We start from the raw sequence: 20,230 nt of genomic DNA, 5'->3' as shown, positions 1-20,230 counted from the left end.
GCGGTCTCAGGACAGGTGAAGGCCGATTGGCTCGATTGCGGCGGCGAAAGAGTTTCAAACTAGTTGATTGATTGGATTGGATGAGCCTTTATTGGTCTCGCTGTGGAGAAATGGACATCTCACAGCAGCAAAGTGATGGAAGAGGAAAGGAAGAAGTAGAAAAACAAAATACAGGAGCGGCTGGAAAGGCAGCCACTCTCGCTGCAAAATAATATGACAACGCAAAGACAGTCATTCGTTTTAAGCACTTCCTGTAGTTTCTTTGTTGTCTGAAGCAGTTCTAATGAAAGAGGGGAGGATCAAAGCATCCTTTTCACCAGTGGATCAAGGCCTCCACCATCACCTAAAGAAGACAATCTTTGTGCGGATGTTGAAATCATAGCATCTTTATTGCTATTTGTAAGAAACCATTTAAAAATCAGCCATGTCCATTGTTAAAACATGACCCCACATTTTATTGTGGTAGGGAACTACTTCCTGAAGCATTAACAAAAACATAATAATAATCATGATAATTAAAAAAAAACCTTTCCGGGTAGCCCCCGCCTTCGATGAGGCTGGCCGCAGGGTCCTAGCGCCCCACCCCCCACTTGATTGGCAAATATCCTGGCGGCTGGGGGCGGGGCTTAGCAGGCTCACCAACGCGCCGCCACAAGAAATCTCTTGAATCATCTCAGCCTCCCGAAGGATTGATTTTTCCGTCCAGGTGAGCCGCCATCGAGTCGTCGGTCACCTCGCCTGAGCTCAGCTCCGCCTCCTGCCCCAAAAAACACAACAGGTCAAGAGGTCAAGTGCGGGGTGTGGTTGTCTGTCTGTTTGTGTGTATGTGTGTGTGTGTATTTTGACCTGTCCTTCACTGGGAGGCTCCGGGTCCTAGAAAAACAGGAAGTCATGAGTCACAGACAGGAAGGGATCGAGGGGGAAAACAGGAAGTGAATTGACAAGGTGTGACCAAGAGGGCAGGAAGTGATTGATCACATAAGTTGACAGGAAGTGATTTCAGTGTGATCAGAAGCAAACAGGAAGTGCATCAAGACGGAAATGGGCTGGCAGGAAATGATGAAAAATAGTGAGGAAGTTGAAAAAAATGGCAGACAGGAAGTGATTTCAGTGTGATCAGAAGCAAACAGGAAGTGCATCAAGACGGAAATGCGCGGACAGGAACTGATGAAAAAGAGACAGGAAGTGATAAAAAAAAATGGCAGACAGGAAGTGATATCAATGTGATCAGAAGCAAACAGGAAGTGCATCAAGACGGAAATGCGCGGACAGGAAGTGATCAAAAAGAGAGAGGAAGTTGAAAAAATGGCAGACAGGAAGTGATATCAATGTGATCAGAAGCAAACAGGAAGTGCATCAAGATGGAAATGTGCTGACAGGAAGTGATCAAAAAGAGAGAGGAAGTTGAAAAAAATGGCAGACAGGAAGTGATTTCAGTGTGATCAGAAGCAAACAGGAAGTGCATCAAGATGGAAATGTGCTGACAGGAAGTGATCAAAAAGACAGAGGAAGTAGAAAAAATGGCAGACAGGAAGTGATTTCAGTGTGATCAGAAGCAAACAGGAAGTGCATCAAGACGGAAATGCGCGGACAGGAAGTGATTAAAAAAATGGCAGACAGGAAGTGATATCAATGTGATCAGAAGCAAACAGGAAGTGCATCAAGACGGAAATGCACTGATAGAAAGTGGTAAAAAATAGACAGGAAATTCAAAAAATGGCAGACAGGAAGTGATTTCAGTGTGATCAGAAGCAAACAGGAAGTGCATCAAGACGGAAATGCGCCGACAGGAAGTGATCAAAAATAGACAGAAAGTTGAAAAAAAAAAATAGCAGACAGGAAGTGTAGACTCACCTCATCTTGAAAGGAACTGGAGGAGGAAGTGTCGACTTCTGAAGAAGGAAAATGTTTTATTTTGGCGAGTGCAAAGTTTGAAGGCGCTTTGCGGCAAACCGTACCTGTGGCGGCGTCGGCGCGGCTGAAGCTGATCAGCAGTTCTCCTTCCGAGACCAGTTTGAGGCCCGTCTCGCTCGTTGTCAGCGTGCTGCCGTTTGAGCTATCGGCGCTATCGACGCTATCGCCGCTCGTGCCGCCGTCATCGGAAGCGGCGGAGGGCGGCTGAGGAGGGGGCGGCGCGTCAACGGCTTCTTCTTCTTCTTCTTCTTCAACTTGCGCCGCCGGCGGTAGCGAGCCGTCCGGGTGGTCTTCCTTCTCATCTTCCTGCGAGGACGGCGCGTCGGGGACGGGACGGACGCAAGGGGGCGTTTCGGCGGGGGGGCTGGGGACGGGCGTGGCCGCGGGCTCTGCGGGCACAAAGCGGCGGTCAGCGAAGGCTTTCAAGACGGGTATTCGCCGCCAACGCTCAACCTGGGGGGGGCGTGGCCAACGGCCGCGGGGAATCGGCCAATGGCGAGCTGCTTGGTTCCGAGGGCGCCGGCGTAGAGAGAGGGGGGGGCTCTGCTATGGATGCAACGGGACTGGCAAGAGGGGTCGGCACGGGTGTCGCCACCGCAGGAACCGGCAAAACCGCAGGAACCGCCAGAACCGCAGGAAGCGCCGGAAGAGGTTTCTCCTGCAAGGACGATGGTCCTCCTAGTCCGGGATTTGGTCCCGGTCCTTGATCTGGTGCGGGTCTCGCAAGCGGCGGCGTCTCTTTCAGAGTCAGCACTTGGTCGACCATCTCGGACAGAACCTCATTGACCAGCTCCCGGACCACTTGAACGCCGAGGCAGCGAAGCTCATCACCGCCGGCGCCGTCGTCGTCGTCGTCGTCCACTGCGCGGCGCAAAGCGAGTCAACATTCGCTTGCGGATGTTGGCCGTGCGCTCGCGTGTCTTTGCTCACCAGTGGCGGAGGCGAGACTGCGCTCCTCGCCGTTGTGGTGCGGGGGCGCCGGCGGGGACCCCCCGTGGATCATTCTGGCCATCAGCTGCTGCTCCAACCTGAAGGACACGGCACACTTCCCGGTGTCAATTCTTCGCCACAAGCGTAGTGGGACCAGTCCAACCGTTTCAAGTGGACCCGCTGGAAGCCCGCTCTTAGCTAGCTATCTTTCTATCTATTTGAGTTATTTCCGGGTTGAGTGATTATTAGCTAACTCTTGGCTAGCTAGGAGCTACCTTTCTATCTATTTGAGTTACTTCCGGGTTGAGTGATTATTAGCTAACTATTAGCTAGCTTGCTAGCTTTCTATCTATTTGAGTTATTTCCAGGTTGAGTGATTAATAGCTAACTCACACCTAGCAAGCTTTCGATCTATTTGAGTTATTTGAGTTGAGTGATTATTAGCTAACTCTTGGCTAGCTAGGAGCTACCTTTCGATCTATTTGAGTTACTTCCGGGTTGAGTGATGATTAGTAACTCATAGCTAGCTAGCTAGCTTTCGATCTATTTGAGTTACTTCCGGGTTGAGTGATGATAAGCTAACTCATAGCTAGCTAGCTAGCTTTCTATCTGAGTTACTTCCGGGTTGAGTGATGATAAGCTAACTCATAGCTAGCTAGCTAGCTTTCTATCTATTTGAGTTACTTCTGGGTTGAGTGATTATTAGCTAACTCTTGGCTAGCTAGGAGCTACCTTTTTATCTATTTGAGTTACTTCCGGGTTGAGTGATTATTAGCTAACTATTAGCTAGCTTGCTAGCTTTCTATCTATTTGAGTTATTTCCAGGTTGAGTGATTAATAGCTAACTCACACCTAGCAAGCTTTCGATCTATTTGAGTTATTTGAGTTGAGTGATTATTAGCTAACTCTTGGCTAGCTAGGAGCTAGCTTTCGATCTATTTGAGTTACTTCCGGGTTGAGTGATGATTAGTAACTCATAGCTAGCTAGCTAGCTTTCGATCTATTTGAGTTACTTCCGGGTTGAGTGATGATAAGCTAACTCATAGCTAGCTAGCTAGCTTTCTATCTATTTGAGTTACTTCTGGGTTGAGTGATTATTAGCTAACTTACCTTTTTATCTATTTGAGTTACTTCTGGGTTGAGTGATTATTAGCTAACTATTAGCTAGCTTGCTAGCTTTCTATCTATTTGAGTTATTTCCAGGTTGAGTGATGATAAGCTAACTCATAGCTAGCTAGCTTTCGATCTATTTGAGGTACTCCCGGGTTGAGTGATTATTCGCTAACTCTTGGCTAGCTAGGAGCTAGCTTTCGATCTATTTGAGTTACTTCCGGGTTGAGTGATGATTAGCTAACTCATAGCTAGCTAGCTAGCTTTCTATCTATTTGAGTTACTTCTGGGTTGAGTGATTATTAGCTAACTATTAGCTAGCTTGCTAGATTTCTATCTATTTGAGTTATTTCCAGGTTGAGTGATTAATAGCTAACTCACACCTAGCAAGCTTTCGATCTATTTGAGTTATTTGAGTTGAGTGATTATTAGCTAACTCTTGGCTAGCTAGGAGCTAGCTTTCCATCTATTTATTCGTCTCACCATTGCACCATTCGGTCCAGGGTGCGCTCATCCGGGTTTGGCGGCGAGTTGCGGGGAAGGCGGATGGCGGCGTCGCAGTCCTCAGCGGAGACGACCGGCCCCCGGTAGACAAGCGGGGGAGGGGACGGATCCGCATGGAGCGCCCCTTGACCCCCGACGGACTCCTCCTGCCCCTGGATTGAGGTTTGAGGTGGGATCAGGCGACCAAGCGGCGAGTCGCGAGACAAGGCCATCTGGTGGACGTGGTCGGTACCGCATCGGCGACAAAAAGGAATTCCGTCCCGGGGATGTCGTCGCTTTCATCCGGATCGTCTTGGCTCTTTTCCTCGGGGACGGACGGAGCGATCGGCGCGTCCAGCTCGTCCTGAGGCGCCGGGGGCAAGTTCGGTTGGACCTGGAAAAAAGACAAAGGAAGTCTGCCAGGAAATGACTCGCAAAACAAAACTATCTATTTGAGTTACTTCCAGGTTGAGTGATTATTAGCTAACACTAAGATAGCTAGCTTTCTATCTATTTGAGTTACTTCTGGGTTGAGTGATGATTAGCTAACTCTCAGCTAGCTAGCTTTCTATCTATTTGAGGTACTTCCGGGTTGAGTGATTATTAGCTAACTCTTAGCAAGCTAGCTTTCTATCTATTTGTGGTAATACCGGGTTGAGTGATTATTAGCTAACTCTTAGCTAGCTAGCTTTCTATCTATTTGAGGTACTTCCGGGTTGAGTGATTATTAGCTAACTCTTAGCAAGCTAGCTTTCTATCTATTTGTGGTAATACCGGGTTGAGTGATGATTAGCTAACTCTTAGCTAGCTAGATTTCTCTCTATTTGAGGTACTTCCGAGTTGAGTGATTATTAGCTAATTCTTAGCTAGCTAGCTTTCTATCTATTTGAGTTACTTCTAGGTTGAGTTATTATTAGCTAAGTCTTAGCTAGCTTTCTATCTATTTGAGTAACTTCTGGGTTGAGTTATTATTAGCTAAGTCTTAGCTAGCTAGCTTTCGATCTATTTGAGTTACTCCCGGGTTCAGTGATTATTAGCTAACTCTTAGCTAGCTAGCAGATTTGTGGTAATACCGGGTTGAGTGATTATTAGCTAACTCTTAGCTAGCTTGCTAGCTTTCTATCTATTTGAGGTACTACCGGGTTGAGTGAACACCAGCACGTGTGGCTGCCGCTGCTCACCCGCAGAAAAACTGATCCTGTTCCTGTAAAGTGACCTGTGAGTTTTGAAAGGCGCTCATAAATGAAATGTATTATTATTATTATTATAAAAAAGACGGAAGGAGGGAGGGGGGGCACCTGGATGCCAAGCGGCGATTCGGGAGAATCCATCTCAAAGCCACGTTTGGGGTCCTCGGGTGCCCCACTTTCGAGCGCACAAACCACCTCGAGCTCCTCATCCGTCGCCACGAGCTCCGCAGGCTCCTGCGGGGGGTCCGGACTTGGTTGGGAGGAAGGATCCGGAGAGGGAGGGGGCCCAGAAACGACGACTTCGGGCGTCTCGGGCTCAGTCGCAGGTGAAACGGCGACAGGAAGCCAGGACGCGCTCGGCGGACCGTTGGGGGAGGGGCCAATCCTCGGATGGGCTTGGGGGGGCAACGGGATACGCTTGAACATGGTTTGCGGCGGATTAGTAACCGGCGGCAACTGACCGAGTGGGATGGCCACGGGGGGACGGCGAACCTCGGCGGGCTCCACGGAGACCGGGTGGGAGGACCGGCGGGGGGCCGCTCGGGGCCGGAGGGCCGCTTTGGGGTGGGGGGCTTTCAGCTCGGCGCCTGACAAGATGCGACGACAGCAACGTCTGCTTTCCAACAGACACCAGCTCACGCGCAAAAGTCCAGGAAGAGGACTACTTTTGTCCAATCTGCATTAGGCCCCGCCCCCCAAATTCCGATCATCTAATTCATTTCTGTGTTGTGTAGGAAATGATTGATCACTTAAGTTGACAGGAAGTGATTATAGTGGGATCAGAAGCAAACAGGAAGTGCATGAAGACAGAAATGCGCTGACAGGAAGTGATGAAAAATAGACAGGAAGTTGAAAAAATTGTCAGACCGGAAGTGATTTCAGTGCGATCAAAAGCAAACAGGAAGTCCGTGAAGACGGAAATGCGCTGACAGGAAATGATGAAAAATCGACAGGAAATTGAACAAAATGGCAGACAGGAAGTGATTTCAGTGTGATCAGAAGCAAACAGGAAGTGCATCAAGACGGGAATGCGCTGACAGGAAGTGATCAAAAAGAGACAGGAAGTTGAAAAAATGGCAGACAGGAAGTGATATCAATGTGATCAGAAGCAAATAGAAAGTGCAACAAGACAGAAATGCGGTGACAGGAAGTGATGAAAAATAGACAGGAAATTTAAAAAAATGGAAATCAGGAAGTGACTTCAGTGTGATCAGAAGCAAACAGGAAGTGCATCAAGACGGAAATGCGCTGACAGGAAGTGATGTAAAATAGACAGGAAATTGAAAAAATGGCAAACAGGAAGTGACTTCAGTGTGATCAGAAGCCAACAGGAAGTGCATCATGACGGAAATGCGCTGACAGGAAGTGATGTATAATAGACAGGAAATTGAAAAAAATGGCAAACAGGAAGTGACTTCAGTGTGATCAGAAGCAAACAGGAAGTGCCTCAAGACGGAAATGCGCTGACAGGAAGTGATCAAAAAGAGACAGGAAGTTGAAAAAATGGCAAACAGGAAATGACTTCAGTGTGATCAGAAGCAAACAGGAAGTGCATCAAGACGGAAATGCGGTGACAGGAAGTGATGAAAAATAGACAGGAAGTTGGAACACCAGCTCACGCGCAAATGTCCAGGAAGAGCACGACTTTTGTCCAATCGGCATTAGGCCCCGCCCCCCAAATTCTGATCATCTGATTCATTTCTATGTTGCGGACACAATGAGACCCCTCCCACGCCCGAGAACTGTTCCAAAGACGTTTACCTTTTGCGCCGCCGTGCGGCGCCCGGGGGCGCGGCTTCCTCTTAAGGGGCGTGGCCACGGAATCCAAGCCGAGCGGGGGGGTCGTCCCGTACAGACGCGTCAGGTATGTTTGGTGGTCCGTCGGCGGGACGAGGACTGGGGGTACCCGTTGGGGCGGGGGCGCTTGGTTTCTGTGGCCCCTCCCCGCCGACGGAGGCGGGGCTCTGCCGCGGCTCTCTTCCTGTGGAAACCAGAAGACAATTTTGTCAAACACCAAAACTGAAGGGCTAATGTCGCCGCGCGGCGAGGCTCACCCGCCGCGCGTCTTTGTCCATCAGGCGTATCCACGCGTCCACCGTCTTCTTGATGCGAGCCCGCTCGCCGCATTCGCTGCCAAAGACGACGCGTCGAGCTCAGGAGGTCACGTCCAAAATGGCCGCTTCGCTAGCTACCTGTTAGCGGCCAGCGCCTCCAGCTGGCAGCGCAGAACTTCTCCGCCGCGAGCTCTCTCGGCCGTCTCCAGATTGTCGTCCAGAATCTTCTTCTGCCGCCGAAGCCGGCGGAGAAGCTGGCGAGCCTCCCCCAACGCGGACGGCGGCGCTTCGCTCTGCGTTGAAGCGCGTGACACGTTACCAATCGCGTGGGCTACTTTTGTATCAAAACAAAGCGATGCGACATTTCCATGGTTTCAGTTGAAATGTTAAGAAAAGCAGAAGACAATCCTGGCTAGCTACCTTGCTAACTAACTAGCCAGCAAGCTAACTAGAAAGCTAGTTACAGCGAGATAGATAGCAAGATAGATCCGAGCGGTTAGCTCGCTAACTAGACATCTAGTGAGCAAGCACACTAACTAGCCATCTAGCTAGAAAAATAGCAAGCTATATAAAATCGCTAGCTCGCTAAGTAGCCATGTAACTAGCCAGCCAGCTATCCAGAAGCTAGTTAGAGCGAGATTGATACCAAGATAGATCCGATAGGTAGCTAGCTAACTAGACATCTAGCGAGCAAGCACACTAACTAGCCAGCGAGCTAGAGCTGGAGAGATAGCAAGCTAACTAACTAGCCATCTAGCTAGAAAGATAGCAAGCTATATAAAATCGCTAGCTCGCTAAGTAGCCATGTAACTAGCCAGCCAGCTATCCAGAAAGCTAGTTAGAGCTAGATTGATCCCAAGATAGAGCCGATAGGTAGCTAGCTAACTAGCCATCTAGCAAACAAGCCCACTAACTAGCCAGCTAGCTAGAGCTAGATAGATAGCAAGCTATATAACTAGCCATCTAGCTAGCAAGCACACTAACTAGCCGGCTAGCCAGAGTGATAGCAAGCTATAGGTGATCACTAGCTAGCTAACTAGCATCTAACTAGTAGGCCAACTAGACATCTAATTAGCCAGCTAACTTGAAAGCTAGTTAGAGCTAGACAGATAGCAAGATAGATCCGATAGCTAGCTAGCTAACGAGACATCTAGCGAGAAAGCACACTAACTAGCCAGCTAGCGAGATATATATAGCTCTATATGATCGCTACTTAGCTAACTAGCTATCTAGATAGCAAGCCAACTAGCCATCTAATTAGCCAGCTAATTTGAAAGCTAGTTAGAGCTAGACAGATAGCAAGATAGATCCGATAGCTAGCTAGCTAACGAGACATTTAGCGAGAAGGCACACTAACTAGCCAGCTAGCGAGATATATATAGCTCTATATGATCGCTACTTAGCTAACTAGCTATCTAGCTAGCAAGCCAACAAACTAGACAGATAGCGAGAGAGATATATATAGCTCTATATGATCACTACTTAGCTAGCTAGCTATCTAGCTAGCAAGCCAACAAACTAGCCAGTTAGCTAGAACTAGATAGAGAGCAAGCTAGATCTGATTGCTAGCAAGCTAACTATCCATCTAGATAGCAAGCCAACGACCTAGCAAGCTAGATCAGTTAGCTAGCTAGCTAACATCTAACGATAAAGCCAACTAATTAGCCATCTAGCTGGCAAACCAACTAACTAGCAATCTAGCCAGTTAGCTGGCTAACTACCCTTCAACTGTATTATTATTAACTTGCTAGCCAGCTAGCTAGCAAGCACAATAACTAGCCTGCTAGCTATAGCTACAGAGATGGCAAGCATCCTCACCTGTGTCCACGTCGGCCCCGTCGGAGTGTGGTCGGCTTGGGTCGCCACGGAAACCACTCTGGCGCAGCGGCTCTCGTCCCTGCGGCGAAACGACGAGGGCCAAAACAATCACCAAAGCACGCAAAAGATTTCAAATGGAGATGCGGAGACCATCGCAGCAAGTGCGCGTAAGCGTTGGGGGGGGAGGGGGCGGATAAAATGGCCGCCGCGAGTGACCGAAAGGCAGTGTTGCTAGGCGACGGCGGGGATGCCGAGACAGGGAAAAAGCAACGCTGACAAAAAAAAGTCATGAAACCAACCACACCGCTGATGGGACGCAAGGAAACTTTATTGACACGCCGCCGAGGCCCGTTTACAACACGTCAACACAATCAGACGTCAACAGGAAGTAGAAAAAGACGTAAAAAGGCTGCGGAAAAAAAAAAGCGCAAGATCAGGATGGAGCCAAGTTGCGGCGGCGGCGAAAGATTCTTCGGAGAATCGACAACCAACACGCGTACGATATTGCTGAGCGGAATATTCCATCTTGACGCGCTAACTTGCCGAGCATCTTTGCCATTTCACTTGTTAGCTAGCTAGCTTGATAAATGGAATTTCACAAGTTAGATGAGCTTTTGCGGGCCGAATAAAATGAGATGGCGGGCCAGATTTGGCCCCCGGGCCTTGACTTGGACACCTGTGATGTCAAAGACTAGCTAGCTATCTGAAGTGAAAAAAGAGAGCTAGCTAGCTCACTCGATGGCTAGCTACCTCGATAAATGAGCATGGAATTTCACATGTTTGATTTGCTTTCACGGGCCGAATAAAATGAGCCGGAGGGCCACATTTGGCCCCCGGGCCTTGAAAATGGCGCTTGGGTCCGGTTGGGGGCGGCGTCCTCAAGGCTCGGTCTCCTTCTCGACTTTGACGTCGCCCGCCAGGATGGTGGCGATCTCGCCCTGCATGAAGGCCCAGGGCGCGCCGGAGCCCGCCAGGGGGCACCTGTCGCCGCTGGGGCAGTAAACCTCGCCGGCGCCGGCGGCGCCCTGGGCCTCGATGCTGTCCCGGGAGCACGGGAAGCAGAACTTGTGGTGGACGGCCGACGGGCACTGGACGAAGTGCGTGTCCTCCAGACGCTCGCGACATAGCGCGCAGCGAAGGGCGTCGCAGCCGGCGACGGCGCCCGACGGCTCGCCGACCGAGTCTCCGTCCTCGGCGCTCTCGGAGCCCAAACGATTGCGCGACGACTCGGCCCGGTCCGGGTGGGGCTCCGGCAACACGTCCGCCCCGACGCCGTCCTTGAAGAAGCGCAGAGCTTCGGGCAACAAATCTCCCAGCGGGCGCCAGTCGCCGGACCCGCGCCGCTTCTCGTACTCCAGGTACTTGAACCCGGACGACGGTCCCCGGCCCGGGTCCTTCGCGCAGTCCCGGTACATCCGCTCGGCCACCCCCGAGGCGCCGGAGAACACGTTTCCAGAACCGCTCGGGTACTCGATGAATATCTTCAGCCGGTAGTCGGCGCCGGGCTCGGACGCGGCGTCGAAGGCGAACACGCGGCCGACCAGACGGCGGTCCTTCTTGAAGCGGACCTCGAAGGGCGTACGGGCGGACAGCGTCACCAAGGTGTTCCGAACCGTCTCGGGCTTGCCGGTCCAGTCCTCCTGTCGGTTCCGAAGGCTTTGGCTCAGCTCGCTTAGCGTCTCGGCGTTCCCCCGCTTGTCTTTCGTCTCCGGTTCCGACGCCGGGCGCTTTGCCGGGCTCGGCGCGGAGCCCCGCGGTACGCCCGGCCCGTCTGGCGGCGTCCGGGGTAGCGGGTCGGCCGGCGCGTGAACCGGACCCCCGCGAGCCCATGCCGGACTCCCGTGACCCTCGCTCCCGGCGTTCGGGCGGCTTCGGCGGTCCGGCTCCGGCGCCGGCCCCTCGTCCGGTTTGAACCCGTTGGGACGCGCCGGCCTACCTCGGCAGTCCACCCCGGTGCCGCCCAAAGAGGTCTGCCGGGACTTTGCCGGGTGCGGTTTCTTCCCGTTTTTGGGCTCCGGGAGTCCGCGAGTCCGCCTCTGGTGGCGGGCGGTTTCCACGGCGAACTCCACGCGATCGGCGCCCTCGTAGTTGACGCAGCCGCGGCAGACGGGCGCGCTGAAGTCCCAGATCATGGCCCAGGACATGCGGGGCAGGTCGCAGAGGTAGCACGACTGCCTGCGCGCCGACGGCGCCGTCGACTGCGGGGGCGAGGTCATGAGCGCTCCCTGGGCCGCCCGCCTGGCCGCCGCCTTCGCCGAGCGCGCTCCGAAAATACCAGAGCGGAGCGCAAATTCTCCCCGCCGGCCTGCTGCAGAGCGCCAAGAGGGCGGGGCTGCGCCGCGTCGAGCAATCCGATTGGCAGGCGCGCTCCTAAAGCCTCCCTTCCGTCACCCCCCTGCCACGGTACCTGCTCGTGTGTGACATCCCTCCTCTACTCCAACTGACGTGGGGGAGGGGCAAAAGAGGGAGTGGCTTACCGTCACAAAAGCCGAATGCGCGCACACGAAATCGCAAACGGTAACACAAAGACGCGCAAACAAATCCATTGATGCTGGGCAACACACATGTACACAAAAACATGCTAACGCGCAATGATGACGCACACAAATACACACTGACCCCCATCTTCAGCACAACTGTGTGTGTGTGTGTGTGTTTGCCTATGCGTTTGTGTGCATGTGTATGTGTGTGTGCGTGTGTGTACATGTGTGTGCGTCTGTGTGTGTGTGTGTGCGTGCTTGTCTATGCGTTTGTGTGCATGTGTGTGTGTGTGTGCGTTTGCCTATGTGTTTGTGTGCATGTGTGTGCGTGCGTGCGTGCGCGCGCGTGTGTGTACATGTGTGTGCGTCTGTGTGTGTGTGTGTGCGTGCTTGTCTATGCGTTTGTGTGCATGTGTGTGTGTGTGCGTTTGCCTATGTGTTTGTGTGCATGTGTGTGCGTGCGTGCGCGCGCGCGCGTGTGTGTGTGTGCGTTTGCCGATGCGTTTGTGTGCATGTGTGTGCGTGTCTGCATGTGTGTTTGCATGTGTGCGTGTGTGTATGTTTGTGTGTGTGTGTGCGCGTAGTGGTGTGTGCGTGTGTATGTGTGTGTGTGTGTGTGTGTGTGTGTGTGTGTGTGTGTGTGTGTGTGTGTGTGTGTGTGTGTGGTGTGTGTGTAGATGTTGCCTTGTGACGCACAAAGCACCCATCCACATTTGCTGGAATGCACACAATGGAAAATGGAGGCGCGTTGCTATGGTGATGTGTATGCAAATAAGCGGATGCTGAATTTATAATCAGATGCCGATGCCCTTCACGGGACAAAACACACACACACATACAGTATGTGTGTGTGTGTGTGTGTGTGTGTGTGTGTGTGTGTGTGTGTGTGTGTGTGTGTGTGTGTGTGTGTGTGTGTGTGTGTGTGTGTGTGTGTGTGTGCAATATATAGAGATGTTCCATATAAAGAGATGATAGGTAAAAAAAATTCAAGTAGCACACACCTGGTGGGGTCTGCGCGTGTTCCCATGGCAACCGGGTCAGACTCCACACTGGTCCTGGTTGACGGGTTGATGACGGCCACTAATTAAAAATATCGCATCAACATTCATAAGAACAACAGAAAATAACTATAGCCCCGCCCTCCCCGCAAAAATGACACTAAAAATAGCAGCAGCCTTGTTTCCATGACAACCAGTCATCCCACGAAGCGGAATGAACTCCAGGCTGGTGCCCGTTGTCATGGTTACCCAAGGACGTGTCTTTTTTTTACAGAAAACACTGCCACCTTTTGGTCGGCTCACAGATTGCAACAACACGACTGTGTGCGTGCGTGTGCGTGCGTGCGCGTATGCACGCGTGCTTCACACATGAATTGGAACAAACTACCCAACTGAGTCCACGTCTAAAACTCTACTCCAATTGTGACATCAGCATTGTCATTAGCGTTAGCAAAAGATGCTACATCAACTAGCCATGTCATAGCAGTTACAGCCTCTTAAAAAAATGGTCGTAAAATCACATTTTTAGGAGTTTCATAAATATATTTTTTTCACGTTTTAAATTAGGTTCCCACGGGGTCTTTTATTTTGCGCACCTAGTCCCCGTCATGTGACAAAAATGAAAAGGTGTGTGTGTGTGTGTGTGTGTGCGTTTGGAAAAGGTGGTCTATCTATTCGCGAGCTATTAGCTATATATTCGCTAGCTAATAGTATTCTCGAGCTATTAGCTAGCTAATAGCTATCTATTCACTAGCTAATAGCTATATATTCGCTAGCTAATAGCTATCTATTCACTAGCTTTTAGCTATCTATTAGGTATCTATTAGCTATCTATTAGCTAGCTTTTAGCTATCTATTTAATAGGTAATAGCTATCTATTCACTAGCTATTAGCTATCTATTCGCTAGCTAATAGTATCCTCGAGCTATTAGCTAGCTAATAGCTATCTATTCACTAGCTAATAGCTATATATTCGCTAGCTAATAGCTATCTATTCGCTAGCTTTTAGCTATCTATTAGGTATCTATTAGCTATCTATTAGCTAGCTTTTAGCTATCTATTTAATAGGTAATAGCTATCTATTCACTAGCTATTAGCTATCTATTTGCTAGCTAATAGTATTCTCTAGCCATTAGCTAGCTAATAGCAATCTATTCACTAGCTAATAGCTATCTATTCATTATCTATTAGCTTTCTATTCGCTAGCTATTAGCTATCTATTCGCTATCTATTCGCTAGCTAATAGTATTCTCTAGCTATTAGCTAAATATTCGCTAGCTATTAGCTATCTATTCACTAGCTATTAGCTATCTATTTTCTAGCTAATAGTATTCTCTAGCCATTAGCTAGCTAATAGCAATCTATTCACTAGCTAATAGCTATCTATTCATTATCTATTAGCTTTCTATTCGCTAGCTATTAGCTATCTATTCACAAGCTAATAATATTGTCTAGCTATTAGCTATCTATTCGCTAGCTATTAGCTATCTATTCGCTCGCCATTAGCTAACAATTTGCTAGCTAATAGCTATATATTCGCTAGCTATTAGCGATCAATTCGCTAGCTATTAGCTATCACTTGCTAGCTAATAGCTATCTATTTGCTAGCTATTCGCTATCTTTTCACTAGCTATTAGCTATCTATTCGCTAGCTATTACTGCGTGCATGCGTGCGTGCTCCCGTATAGGCGTACCAGCAGGGTCCAGCGTCTGAGCGGCAGGCGGCGGCGGCGGCTGGCCGGAGGAAGTGCAGCGTGCGACCATTCCAAGAGCCGACTGCAGAAGCTCATTCTAGCATGAGAGCGAGCAAGCGTCAAGGATGAAAGAACGCCGATGGATCAGCTGGCTCACCTGAAGCTCCAACTGCCGATGGTGGACCGCCTCCATCCTGCTGGCCCAGTCGCTTCTACCACAGCGCGCACCAAAACGGCAGTCAAGTCGGGCAGGGTTATAGCAACACTTTCGGGGCGCGTACCTGTCGATGGTGTCCACCTGCTGACACACACCCACATCCGTGTGGCCCTGGAATAACAAGCATCATAATACATGTGTTTTTTTTTCTAAGCGCCTTTCAAAACTCTCAAGGTCACTTTACAGTCACAGCACAAAGTTTTTCTGTGGGTGAGCAGCGGCAGCCACACGCGCCAGCGTTCACTCAACCCCGAAGTAACTCAAATAGATAGAAAGCCAGCTAGCTAGCGAATAGATAGCTGTTAGCTAGCGAATAGATAGCTATTCGCTAGAGAATATATATCTAATAGCTAATGAATAGCTAGCTAATAGATAGCTATTAGCTAGCAAATAGATATCTAGTAGCTAGCGAATAGATAGCTAATAGCTAGTAAATAGATAGCTAGTAGCTAGCGAATAGATAGCTATTAGCTACTGAATAGATAGCTATTCGCGAGCTAGTAGATAGCTATTAGCTAGCGAATAGATAGCTAATCGGTGTGGGTGAGCAGCGGCAGCCACACGCGCCAGCGTTCACTCAACCCCGAAGTAACTCAAATAGATAGAAAGCTAGCTAGCTAGCGAATAGATAGCTATTCACTAGAGAATAGCTATCTAATAGCTAGTGAATAGCTAGCAAATAGATATCTAGTAGCTAGCGAATAGATAGCTAATAGCTAGCAAATAGATAGCTAGTAGCTAGCGAATAGATAGCCATTCGTGAGCTAATAGATAGCTATTAGCTAGCGAATAGATAGCTATTAGCTAGCGAATAGATAGCTAATAGCTAGCGAATAGATAACTAATCGGTGTGGGTGAGCAGCGGCATCTACAGCGTTCACTCAACCCTGAAGTAACTCAAATAGATAGAAAGCTAGCTAGCTAGCGAATAGATAGCTATTCACTAGAGAATAGATATCTAATAGCTAGTGAATAGCTAGCTAATAGATATCTATTAGCTAGCAAATAGATATAGCTAGCGAATAGATAACTAATTGGCGTGGGTGAGCAGCGGCAGCTACAGCGTTCACTCAACCCTGAAGTAACTCAAATGGATTGAAAGCTCGCTAGCTAGCGAAAAGATAGCTAAGAATAAGCGAATGGATAGCTGTTAGCTAGCGAATAGATAGCTATTTGCTAGTGAATAAATAGGTTTTAGATATCCAGATAGCCAACATCGAGCCAGCTAGACAGCTGACAGCCAGCCAGCTAATAGCTAGCCAGCTAGCTAATGGATAGCTAATAAATAGCCAGACTATACACACACACACAGAATTTGTTTCATTGTTTTGTTCCACCGAGGTCACAAGGTACGAACCCGGCCAATCAAAGCTGCCGTCTTGACTCCTTCGGTCGCACTTAAGTGGTCTCGTTGGTCAGAAGCCGGTGACTGTGCCCCCTTGTGTCTTTCTGGCGCATTGTGGCTGCTGCTGGGACTGCACTGCTGTGGTTCTAACAGTTGAACTTTGACCTCCCGACTTTGGGAGGGGCCATGGGCGCTGAGCAACGCAGGAAATCCATCAACAACAAAAACATCAGAGCAACAAAGAAAAGACCACAGTGCTCACCGCTGCTGGAGAGCCGCCAAAACGACCCCTCGAGACCCTGCCTCAAAATGGGAGGTCAGGAGGTCACGACCTGGAAGGAGGAAAAATTGGGCTTATTCAAAAAAATGGAGCGCTTCTATCTTCACCTCCTTCTTATCAATACTGATTGATCATCTTTGCTATCTACCTCGCTACCTATTTGCTATCTATTAGCTGTCTTTCTGGCTATCTAGCTGGCTCGCTATTGGCTATATATTAGCTAGTTTTCTATCTATTTGATAATAATAATACATTTCATTGCTAAGCACCTTTCAAAACTCTCAAGGTCACTTTACAGTCACAGGATCAGTTTTTCTGCAGGTGAGCAGCGGCAGCCCCACACGCCAGCATTCACTCAACCCGGAAGTCAATAGACAGAAAGCTAACCAGCCATCTAGCAGATAGCTAATAGATAGCCAACAACCCAGAATAACTCAAATAGGGAGAAAAGCTATCTAGCTAGCTAAAAGCCAGTTAATAGCTAGATAGCTAGCTAAATAGAAAGCCACCTAGATAGTTATATAGCTGAATACACTGAATGTCACTAATTAAATAAATACACAGAAATGAGTCGCATATTTCCATCTTTACACCTAAGAGCAAATAGATAGCAAATAGCCGGAAGTAACTCAAATAGATAGAAAGCTAGCTAGATAATAGATAGGTAATAGATAGCGAGCTAGATAGCCAGCCAGCCATCTAGATAGCTAATAGATAGCTGATAGATAGCCACTGGATCGCAAGCCAAATAGCCAGCTAGATAGCTAATAGATAGCTAGCCAGATAGACAGCTAATAGATAGCAAATAGTCTTTGCATTTACGCACAAGCTAACCGGTGAAGGGGGGGGGGGGGTCTCGAAAAAAGAAAAGCACATTCACTTTATGTTAACGAGTAATTATTCTGTGCGGCCGCTATTTTAGTTACTTCCGGGTTGAGTGAGCTGGTGCGTGTGGCTGCCGCTTCTCACCCAAGCAAAACTTCTTCTGGGACTGTAAAGTGACCTTGAGAGTTTTGAAAGGCGCTAATAAATCAAATGTATTGCTATTATTATAATGATCGCTGTTTTTCATTGATGGCGGCGGGGTCCCGTCCCCCATTTACCGCGAAAAGCGAGGGAACGCCGTCGACTGCAAACATCCCGTCTTGCGATCGTAGCGAACAAACAACCACCCAGATGGGCCCGATTCAGTCGTAAAACCCGTCGTGGGCCGTGTGGTGTCACACTCACCGGGGTGCGAGCCAGCCCGATTCCGGCTCGAAGTTCCGCCGCGCGACTTGCGTCCGAGCTTCGCCCGTCCGGAGCCTCGCTGGTCCTCGCCGCTCACCTTATGGATCGCAAAACCAGCAGCCGGCCCAGTGTCAGGACAAGTCTTGGCCGAGAACCGAGTCAGAGACCGGGTCCGGGTCCGGTTAGCGGTCACGTCCGCCCGTGACGACAACACGCTCATCGCCGACTCGACTTGTTAGCGATCGCTCTACTTGAATATTCCCGCTCAAATAGTCAAGTTATGGGACTTAAAAAAAAGAGTTGACTTGAACAAAATTACGCCAGTGAAGTTTTAGAGCGTGTCGGCGAGTCGAAAGTTGTAGCTGGGATGTCAAAAAAAAAGTCCAAAAGCGTCCAAATTGGTTGAGTGGAGTCCTGTCACAAACAGTACTTCCGACTTCCGCTCTACGGAGCCGGATGTCACACTCATCAAAACTCAAAATTAACACAAAATTTAACGACGGTGACCTACTACAAGTGTGATACGTTTTTTTTTTTTATAAATTCAAAGTAGTTGGCGAACATGTTAATCGTGTTTTATTCGAACATGGCGGGACATCTCACAACGGAAAAATTTGTTGTGTTACAATCTTAGCACCCGGATGATATTTGTGATCGGACTCGATTTGCCATTTAGGAGACAAATGGCAGCGCAAACCTTTGAGGCACTATCTAGTGAGGACAAAGTGTTTTAAATAACGGATGGGTGATTTTGATGGGTATTTACTATTGTAATCCGAATAAGGCTTTTCCAATTTCCAGCACATTTTATTTGTTGTTTAACGTTGAGGGACGTTCACTTCCGGTCCGACCATTCGTCCTGAATAGTTCGCCTGGACCGCTGCACGGACGGTGACGGCACATTCCACAAAAAAGTCGCCGCGTCCTCCAAAAGTGGAATACAGAACACCAGAGTAGTGGTATTTTTTATTTTTTTACAGGACGCGATCTGAATAAATCAATGGAAAGTCATTAAAAAGGAAGCTAAATGGGTTTAGTAATCTTTTAGCATCGTTAGCCGAAACGCTTGTGCTGAATATTTTTACGATTATTTTGATAACAAATACGTGCTATTGTTTTGAAGGTCGCGAGAAGAGGCCTCAGTCGCTGTTCCGGTTCCGACAATGGCGGTTCAGGTGTCCGAGTCAGACCAGATCAAACAGGTAAACACGCGCTTCCCGTTTGTTTGTAAGGCACATTGACGCGGTGTGGAGGTTAGTCCGAACGTTGTGACGACATTTCCGGTTTCAGTTCAAAGAGTTCCTCGGGACGTACAACAAGCTGACGGAGAATTGCTTCATGGACTGCATTAAAGACTTCACCGGCCGGGAGGTCCGACCCGAGGAGGTAGAACCCGAGTCAGCATGCGGTTCTACGGTTGGGGATGGTCCACGTCAGGTTCTTGTCTCTGTCCGCAGTCGACGTGCTCCGAGTCGTGTCTCCAGAAGTACCTGAAGATGACCCAGCGGATTTCCATGCGCTTCCAGGAGTACCACATCCAGCAGAACGAGGCCCTGGCTGCCAAAGCCGGTCTGCTGGGGCAACCCAGATGAGACGGACTGATGGACGGACCGACGGACGGACGTCAATGGCTCCGCTCCCCCCAACTGCTTCTTTTACAATGTAGACAAAAAAGAAATAAAACCTTTACAGTCACAGGATAAGGTTTTTTTTTTTTTTAATGTAGGTGAGCAGCGTTGAGTGAACGCGCTAGCGTTCACTCAACCCGGAAGTAACTCAAATAGATAAAAAGCTGATAGCCTTTAGCTAGCGAATAGATAGCTAATAGCTAGCGAATGGATAGGCAATAGCTAGCAAATATATCTAATAGCTAGCGAATAGATAGCTATTAGCTAGCGAGTAGATAGCTATTAGTTAGCGAATACATAGCTAATAGCTAATGAATAAATAGCTAATAGCTAGCAAATACATAGCTGTTAGCTAGAAAATAGATAGCTAATAGATAGTAATACATTTAATTTATAAGCGCCTGTCAAAACTAGATAGCGAATTGATAGCTAATAGCTAGTGAGTAGAGAGCTATTAGCTAGCGAATAGATATCTCTTAGTAATAGCTAGTGAATAGATAGCTATTAGCTAGCGAATAGATAATATGTTTGATTTATGAGCGCCTTTCAAAACTCAAGGTCACTTTACAGTCACAGGATCATTTTTTTCTGTGATAAGCGGATAGCTATTAGCTAGCAAATAGACAGCTAATAGCTACCGAATAGATAGCTAAGCTAGCGAAGAGAGCTATTCGCTAGCAAAAAGATCCCTATTAGCTAGCGAATAGATGGCTAATAGCTAGCAAATAGCTAGTGATTGTTTCACTGCCATTCCCAAATTGATGCGGGTATTGAAAATAGACGTAGAATTATTATAAAAGGGCAAAGTTGCATTTTGGCTGCTTGCGTGAAGGACACTCAAGCGTCGTCACACAAATTG

The 20,230-nt window shown here is 48.7% G+C and overlaps 3 protein-coding genes across 5 annotated transcripts; 1 reads left to right on the top strand and 2 right to left on the bottom strand.

The window, feature by feature from the left end:
* Positions 1 to 56: 56 nt before the first annotated feature.
* On the bottom strand, positions 57 to 18,190 carry kiaa0586 (KIAA0586 ortholog). Its single transcript, XM_089003865.1, has 21 exons — positions 17,744 to 18,190; positions 16,496 to 16,565; positions 16,246 to 16,426; positions 14,953 to 14,999; positions 14,829 to 14,883; positions 14,672 to 14,768; positions 12,981 to 13,059; positions 9,500 to 9,578; positions 7,820 to 7,974; positions 7,682 to 7,757; positions 7,389 to 7,608; positions 6,089 to 6,214; positions 5,736 to 6,022; positions 4,691 to 4,831; positions 4,438 to 4,610; positions 2,845 to 2,942; positions 2,368 to 2,775; positions 1,959 to 2,303; positions 1,855 to 1,892; positions 847 to 873; positions 57 to 757 (listed from the first exon to the last, which is right to left on the bottom strand). Exons 1-21 carry the CDS (start codon positions 17,961 to 17,963, stop codon positions 674 to 676), a joined length of 3,006 nt encoding a protein of 1,001 aa, XP_088859991.1. The 5' UTR covers positions 17,964 to 18,190; the 3' UTR covers positions 57 to 673.
* Positions 9,810 to 12,564, bottom strand: irf2bpl (interferon regulatory factor 2 binding protein-like). The gene has a single exon (XM_089003866.1). The coding sequence runs from the start codon at positions 11,713 to 11,715 to the stop codon at positions 10,378 to 10,380; it is 1,338 nt and encodes a 445-aa protein (XP_088859992.1). The 5' UTR covers positions 11,716 to 12,564; the 3' UTR covers positions 9,810 to 10,377.
* Positions 18,191 to 18,401: 211 nt separating the features above from the next.
* On the top strand, positions 18,402 to 19,438 carry timm9 (translocase of inner mitochondrial membrane 9 homolog). 3 transcript variants are annotated; one of them, XM_089003870.1, is made up of 4 exons: positions 18,402 to 18,696; positions 18,867 to 18,945; positions 19,034 to 19,129; positions 19,201 to 19,438. In XM_089003870.1, the coding sequence occupies exons 2-4, from the start codon at positions 18,907 to 18,909 to the stop codon at positions 19,333 to 19,335; spliced, it is 270 nt and encodes an 89-aa protein (XP_088859996.1). In that variant the 5' UTR covers positions 18,402 to 18,696; positions 18,867 to 18,906; the 3' UTR covers positions 19,336 to 19,438. The 3 variants fall into 3 exon arrangements, with proteins under 3 accessions (XP_088859996.1, XP_088859997.1, XP_088859995.1); XM_089003871.1 differs by having other exon boundaries at positions 18,402 to 18,699; XM_089003869.1 differs by having other exon boundaries at positions 18,402 to 18,702.
* Positions 19,439 to 20,230: the final 792 nt, after the last annotated feature.

Source organism: Hippocampus bargibanti, linkage group LG09 (genome assembly GCF_051943395.1).
Source record: "Hippocampus bargibanti isolate YZ-2025 linkage group LG09, ASM5194339v1, whole genome shotgun sequence".
Lineage (NCBI taxonomy): Eukaryota > Metazoa > Chordata > Actinopteri > Syngnathiformes > Syngnathidae > Hippocampus > Hippocampus bargibanti.
Note: the sequence above shows the minus strand (reverse complement) of the source record. Positions and strands in the feature narration are given on the sequence as shown.